Source organism: Filicampus tigris, chromosome 14 (genome assembly GCF_054856515.1).
Source record: "Filicampus tigris isolate MCC_2025a chromosome 14, RoL_Ftig_1.0, whole genome shotgun sequence".
Classification (NCBI taxonomy): domain Eukaryota; kingdom Metazoa; phylum Chordata; class Actinopteri; order Syngnathiformes; family Syngnathidae; genus Filicampus; species Filicampus tigris.
Genome location: NC_141230.1, coordinates 6,100,001 through 6,107,500, shown reverse-complemented (window position 1 = coordinate 6,107,500; position 7,500 = coordinate 6,100,001). Strand labels below are relative to the sequence as shown.

General features: G+C 41.9%; 1 protein-coding gene across 5 annotated transcripts in view; it reads right to left on the bottom strand.

Annotated features, from left to right (window-relative positions):
* Window positions 1-7,500, bottom strand: part of akap11 (A kinase (PRKA) anchor protein 11) — a 31,842-nt gene that overhangs the window by 2,722 nt on the left and 21,620 nt on the right. For all 5 annotated transcript variants that reach the window (XR_015089538.1, XR_015089537.1, XM_086051511.1 and 2 more), the window contains exons 10-12: window positions 5,354-5,400; window positions 4,130-4,329; window positions 1-268 (exon numbers count right to left, since the gene is read on the bottom strand). The exon at window positions 1-268 is cut by the window's left edge. Coding sequence is in view for 3 of the 5 variants with exons in the window: in XM_086051511.1 (XP_085907637.1) it covers window positions 80-268; window positions 4,130-4,329; window positions 5,354-5,400 (436 nt within the window). In the remaining 2 variants the exon portion in view is untranslated. The remainder of the gene's footprint in view (window positions 269-4,129; window positions 4,330-5,353; window positions 5,401-7,500) is intronic.

The window sequence follows — 7,500 nt, the reverse complement described above, 5'->3', positions numbered from 1 at the left end:
GCCTTCAATCAGCTGACAGCGCCCTCTGGTGGAAAAGGGCGGTGGCAGCGCTTTGCTCAGAGGAACAACACCGAGGGGCTTATTGGGTGTGCTCCAGCAGCCATTTGAAGAGGGGGACGCGGTGAGACTCCCTGCCCGACTGGGGCGTCTCCTCCCTGGGCTGAGGGTGAGCGTGCGGCTGGCTCTCTTCACAGTAGCGCAACAGGAAGTGCAGCAGGTCTCCCACCCTCCACTTCCTCTCACGCAGCCTTTGGACCACGGCTGGCAGCTGCAACCACACCAATACTTTCACTTCACTAAGATTAAACAACTTTGACTGTGTATGTAATTACAAATGTTTGCTTTTTACTGGACTGAAAGAATAACCTTGACATATTTAATTTCACATCACTGTCCAATGAAAACCGTGCATCTCCAAATAGTTTTTTGTTCATTTTTTCTTTTCAATAATACGTTCTATGCGGCACCACTAGTCCAAACACGGTACTGATTAATATTACGTTTGTGGAATATGAATTAAGCAGCAAAATCCAACTATTTTCCATATCATGGAGCAGCCATTTTGCCACTTGCTGTCGAATGAAAATGATATCAGCGCGTCATATAAGAGCAGCAACTTGCTGGTGCGATTATGCCGCGAGCCAATTAGTTGACTAATCGCGACTATTGTTAGTGATTAGTCGACTAGCAAAATAATCGGTTGTGGCGGCCCTACCTGAGTCCTTAGGCACTGTCATGTCTTATTTAACATATTCACCAAAATTATTTGCCAACCACCAAAAAAGGTAGTAGAAAAAAATGGAAGAAGTAATACAAATGTAGTCTCGTCATGGCGACTAACTAATATGTGACGTATTGATTTAGCATGCGGCTTCCGCCATGACAAGGATTTACCATTTACAGCACTAAAAGGCACAATAACTGATCAGGATTTTACCTTTGGCCACAATGTGATGTGGTACTCTAAGGTAAGCCATTTTAAACTAAAAAATGTGTTCGAAGAGAACGTTTCGTCTTCGCTTGCTGCCGTCATAACGGGGAGCGTTCGGAGATTTATTCCAATGCCCTTCCACACTGTGTGTGTGCGTTTTCTGAGAGGCAGAGCACACGAGCCTCCCATTAATTTCCAAACACAGTCTATGTTATATACACTTCAGCAGCTTGTGCTTGAACTGTTTTCATCTGTAGTTCCTGACGCACTGGGCTCCGGCACTCTGAATGACTTAATGGCACATTTGAACATCACTCTTTGACTTTCCGAACGGTCGGTATGAAGCAGCGCGTGCTTGGAGTGTATTTCTGAATACACCCATGATTAGGGGACGTTGTGTCACTGTGTTTGTAAAATACATAACCCCCAAAACATGTGACTGTAACATTATTATACATGATATTATAAAGGATTTTAAAATGCATTATTTATTGGTATGGGAAAAGAGCAAACTGTAGCTCTTAACCGGGATTTAAAAGTATTTACACTTCAATGATACGTTTTCAATCTTTATTCATTCATATTATTCACTGTGATCAACAAACATATTGGTGCCAAGAAAGATTTTAGGATATTTTGACATCACTGAATACGAATTTCTTTTTTTTTTTTTCCGAATTGGCTCTAGTTTTTGAGACATTCAATGTTTTTGTTGAACAAAAGTACTAAAAATATGTAAATTCTGACATTGGTATTATCTTTTCAAGGATGTCCATACATTATTCTTTTATTTTTTATGCAATACTGTGAGAGACGACAATCGGTACCACAGAGAGCCTTCTATATGCAAATTATGTTTCATGTGCAAATCAAGGAAAAATTCAGAAAATTTGGCAATATTAGCAGTTACCAACAGGGTTGTTTCACTTTTATTAGCAAATAAACAAGCATTTTTGATACCCCCAGATGAATTATCAATCAATTAACTGTCAAAAATATCAATATCTCTAAAACTAGAGACAATTCAAAGAAATGGATCCCTGTTTCGTATATGTTTTTTTCTTCATACATTTTTTACTGACTGGTGCGACTTATCGCAAAATATGGTAAGTGATAATGTTCAATGAAATGCATGCATCTCCATTATTTTCTTAAAATCTAAATCTAGATACAGACTAAACTAAACAATTGAGATACAGTGAGGACAAAAAGCATTCAGACCCCTTTAAATGTTTCAGTTTGTGTCATTGCAGCCATTTGCCCAAATCAAAAAAGTTCATTCCATTTCGCATTAATGTACACTCAGCACCCCATCTTGACAGAAAAAAAACTGAAATTCAGACATTTTTTGCAAATTTATGAAAAAAAGAAAAACTGAAATATCATATGGTCATAAGTATTCAGACGTTTTGCAACGACCTTCATATTTAACTCACATGCTGGCCATATCTTCTGATCCTGCTTGAGATGGTTCTGCCCCTTTATTGGAGTCCAGCTGTATTTAATGAAGCTGATTGGACTTGATTAGGAAAGGCACACACCTGTCTATATAAGACCTTACAGCTCACAGTGCTTGTCAGAGCAAATGAGAATCATGAGGTCGAAGGAACTGCCCAAGGAGATCGGAGACAGATATTGTGGAAAGGCACAGATATGGCCAAGGTTACAAAATAATTTCTGCAGCACTCAAGGTTACTAAGAGCACAGTGGCCTCCATAATCATCAAATGGATGGGAGAAAGGAGATGGGAGAAAGTTACACAAAGTCAGCTATCACTGCAGCTCTCAACCAGTCGGGGCTTTATGGCAGAGTGGCCCGACGGAAGCCTCGCCTGTATAGACTTTGCCGAAAAACACATGAAGGCCTCGCAAATGATGAGAAATAAGATTCTCTTGTCAGATTAGACTAAGATTGAATTTTTTGGTGTTAATTCTAAGCAGTCTGTGTGGAGAAAACCAGGCACTGCTCATCACCTGCCCAATACAATCCCTACAGTGAAAAATGGCAGGGGGAGCATTATGTTGGAGGGGTGTTTTTCGGCTGCAGGGACCGGACGACTGGTTCCAATTGAAGGAAAGATGAATGTGGTCAAGTACAGAGATATCCTGGAGGAAAACCCCTTCCAGAGTGCTCAGGACCTCAGACTGGGCCGGAGGTTCACCTTTCAACATGACAATGACCCGAAGCACACAGCTAAAATAACAAAGGACTGGCTTCAGAACAACTCTGTGACCGTTTGTGACTGGCCCAGCCAGAGCCCTGACCTAAACCCAATTGAGCGTGTCTGGAGAGACCTCAAAATCTACCACCGTTCACCATCTAACCTGACAGAACTGGAGAGGATCTGCAAGGAAGAGTGGAAGGGGATCCCCAAATCCAGGTGTGGAAAACTTGTTGCATCATTCCCAAGAAGACTCATGGCTGATCTAGCTCAAAATTGTGTGTATACTCAATACTGAGCACACGGTCTGAATACTTATGACCATATGATATTTCAGTTTTTCCTTTTTCATAAATTTGCAAAAAATTCTAATTAGATTTTGGCAAATGGCTGCAATGACAAAGTGAAAAGTTTCAAGGGGTCTGAATACTTTCTGTACCCACTGTACATGTTTTAATTGGACAGAAACGGACTTTTATCTCATGAAAAGGTAGCATCTCCAAAATTTGCAGGGTATCTGAATTGATTTTTTCTGATTGCAAAAAAAAGTTGTGTATAGATTGGTGTGGAAAAGAATAAGGCTTTGTGGGGAAGCTGCCACTAGCAGTACACATAAGTAGGAGTGGATTGGAATGGTTGCTCACTTTTAATCAACAGTCAGATGGACACATCCAAGATGGTTTAGCCTTGGTTGAGGTCTACGATTTTATGAAATTCGAGTTTAAGTGACCCGCGGGGATAAGGAGAGTTTCTTGAGTGAACGAATCCCTCCAAAATATTTATTATTGCCACAGATGACGTCAGACTATGTTAGGCTGACCTATTTAAAATGCTGTCATGATAGTTACAAGAACAATGCTTCATGAGCTTTAGGAAGTGCATTACCATGGGTACATTATTTTTGCCATGATGATTTTTGAAAGGATGCAGCTCCATAACACTGTTGCTCTTCTAAGAACATCAGGTTCAACAACAGCTGCTTTACTTCAAGAGGTATAGAATTTGAGTGTTTGACAACCTAAATGCATCCTTATTACCTGCTCGAGCTCCTTGTCGGGACTCAGTTGGATCACGGGGACGCCGGCGATGGAGGCCGCTGCCCATTGCAGCAAGCTCCTCAGCTGGGGGTCGAGGGTCACGTGTTGAGGGCTACGTCTGAGTTCGCGCATGTCCGAGTTCAGGATAAGCAACAGAGTCCTGGAGACCTGCACCTGTGTTGTGTCCACACAGAGAGTTCCTGCAAAATGGCGAAACATCCTAAGTTTATAATCGCAGTTTATCATCATTCACGTCACATGAGAAAGGAGTTCAAAAGTAAATAAAGTGCTATTCGGGAGATCTGAGAAATGCAACAATGAGGCAAGAAAGAAGGCAGACTGGAACAAGTGATGCATGCAACAGTGTGGAGCGACCACGTCAGAGTACTAAAACGCTCCTCATCGTTAGACGCCGTCTCATAACGTAAGGTCATCTTTAATACTGCACAGGGAACCTGTTTACAACATGCGGCATGATTTGACATTTTTTATTCATTTGAGAGACATTTTATGTGCATCTGTAGGTACTGCTGTTTTTCGACTCAACAGCGTTTAAATAGGCTCAGCATTTAAATCTGTGCACCTGAGAGATACACACTATTTATTAGTGGAACCTGAGAGATAAACACTATTCGAGGAAATACTTATTTTGCCCCTCTCACAAACCATAAGAATATAGCGCTCCTCCTAAAATCGAACCAAATTTTAGTACGCTCTAATGTGGGTTGTCACTGTAGGCTTTGAGGTTTTAGCAAAAATCTGAAATTACTTCATAGCATGGCCTTTAAGTTCTTGGAGACGTCTAGCAATGATATTAGGAGAACAATTTCTTAATTCGAGTTAGGGGTCTCTATTCAAACTTTGAATTGAGGCTTTCAGAAGAATAGACAGACCCCATCAGTTTGGGGGGGGGGCACACAGACATTCTAATATAGCGTGAGTGTGAGGGGAGTGAGTGCAGACGATGAATGAACGTCAGTGTGGCTGACTAGGACTACGGGGGTGGTAAAATCCCCTGCTACAGTCTGACACACTCAGACAGCATGGCGGGATGACGTGCACAGCCTCGCTCGGAGTCAATGCGGATGTCAATGAGTGGTGGCGGTAGACGCGACTCAAATTAGAAGGACTTTGCCCACTCATTTATCTGTGCCGCTGTGATGTTACAATGACTAATGCTTAAATGAATGAGGTGAATCCAAAGAGGAGTTTAAGAACCCTTACCACTGGATTCCTCTTTGACTTCTGTTTCTTTGTCCTCTGTATGGTCACTGTTGGATAAGTCACAGGGAGAACACACCAGTTACGATCATGAGTTGTCCTTCTGACTGCAACATTTTTCCAAAAACGTTCCTGTTTTTACATCAGTTATGGTAATGTTTAAGAAGAAGAAGAAGTTGATTTCTCAACTCTGAAAATCCAGAAACCACTGATCTTGTCAGGGAAAGGTATTCCAAATGTGCTTGTGACTCAGTCGGTTAACTTGTCGGGTGGATTTTAAGTGTCACTGAGTGTCATACGTTGTGAAGTGTACAGTGTAGACGGGGTACGCTACTTGATTGGCGGTGTCCGGCTGGACGTATGTTGAACAGTTGAATTTCTGGAGTAGCAGAAAGCCGATCAGATACAAAAGTCATTTCGCATATTTGAAGCACAGTAACAACTACGGTGCAACTTTTTCTGTTAGTGTGCCTCCACAGTTATGATTATGAACTATGGCATTTTTCCGTCACTGTGCTTGCACATCGACTACATTTTCCAAACACAGACTTTTTACATCACTGTGCTTGAGCCGATAGGACTATGTTTTCCAAATGTAGACATTTTTTTTATCACACATCTGTGCAAAGTTGGGACTTCTTACAATGTGACTATGCCTGCGCAGAGTGGGTATCTGCACCTCTGAGTTTTGGGCACAGATCAAGGCAAACACAAAAGAAGCACTTGGTTTTCTGTTGTTTCTCGCATTTTCTTTTTGCATTAACATTATTCAGTGTTGACAGTTCACAACAGTTTACCACATGGACTACAGACACTCAAGTCACAGCTTGTTACAGTCACAGCTTGCAGTTGGTCCAAACAGCACTCCAATTGTTAGCTTTGACACTAAAGCAATTGGACTGCAAGCAATTTAAATCGCACATTAGCTTCTTCAACGCAAGTGTTCACGTGGCTGAAAGTCAAAGCTAATGCGCTGCGGCATATTTAAAATTCCCAACAGGCACCGATGAGCTTAAATTCGGCCCAAAAGCACCGAAAAGAAAAGCCCAAAAGAGGGTTTCATTGATGGAATCTGGCTGCAGTTGCGACAACTACCCGAATGGCTTCAGTTACCAGAAGCAAATCATGAAACATCTGGCCTCAGTTTGAAGGGAAAGACATCAGTCTATAACGTCGAAAATTGCAGGGGGGGGGAATGACAGTGTGCGATATGCAAAAGGAAAATGGCGTAGCAAGTCTTCCTTGTGTGCAGTATGCAATCGAACTGTCAGTAAGGCTGCCAATAGTTGAAGAGATGGGGTTGTGCTAAAGCAAAAATACTCGATTACATTTGAGATATGAGAGTTTCAGGGGGTGACACATCAAAAGCCACTTTCAAAATTGAAACAAGAAATCATTTTTCATGGCTTCGGAGTTTTCATCAGATGCGTAACTGGGCTATATGAAAAGAAATACGGCTTTCAGCCCGGAAAAGTTTAACATCCGACACTCACTTATACGACTATGTTGTTTTGACAGCATTTGGCGCCATTGGACAACCATTTTATGTCGCACCAGACGCTGGTGCATCACCACACACGTAATTCTACCTCTACGGAAACAGGGAAACGTGCTGTTTCGATGAGTTCTGTTTGAAAGAAGCAGGCGCATATATCCCGGTTCTGCTGTCACATTTTTGTCACGTTAGAGATTCTGTGTAAGGTGCTGAAGGAATGACTTGAACTGACCCCTTACAGAGAAGGGGAAGCTACGGCAAAAACACCATGATCCTGTGGTGAGTTGACTCTCCGCCTAATACCTCAATCCAAAGGGTGTGAGGGGTTGATGAGTTTAAAAATAGTGCACACTAAACCAAAAAGGGAAACACCCAAGAGCTATTTTGGTGGTGTTGTCTACAAACAACATCAAAACACCAAATGAGGGATTCCCTTTTTAGAAGAATAATGTCGAGCAGCAAATTTGTCAAATCTATGGCAAAGGGCTCTGAGGCTGTTCAAGTATCTGTGGGTGACTTGCTGTATTATTTCCATGAGTTTGCATCTGGGCTTGTGATACGCCAAAAGGAAAATATTTTGCTAACATTCTCCCCTAATACAGTTGTTAACCACTTTCTTGTTGTTGTAGCCTGCAGGCGAAGACACAGCAGGAGG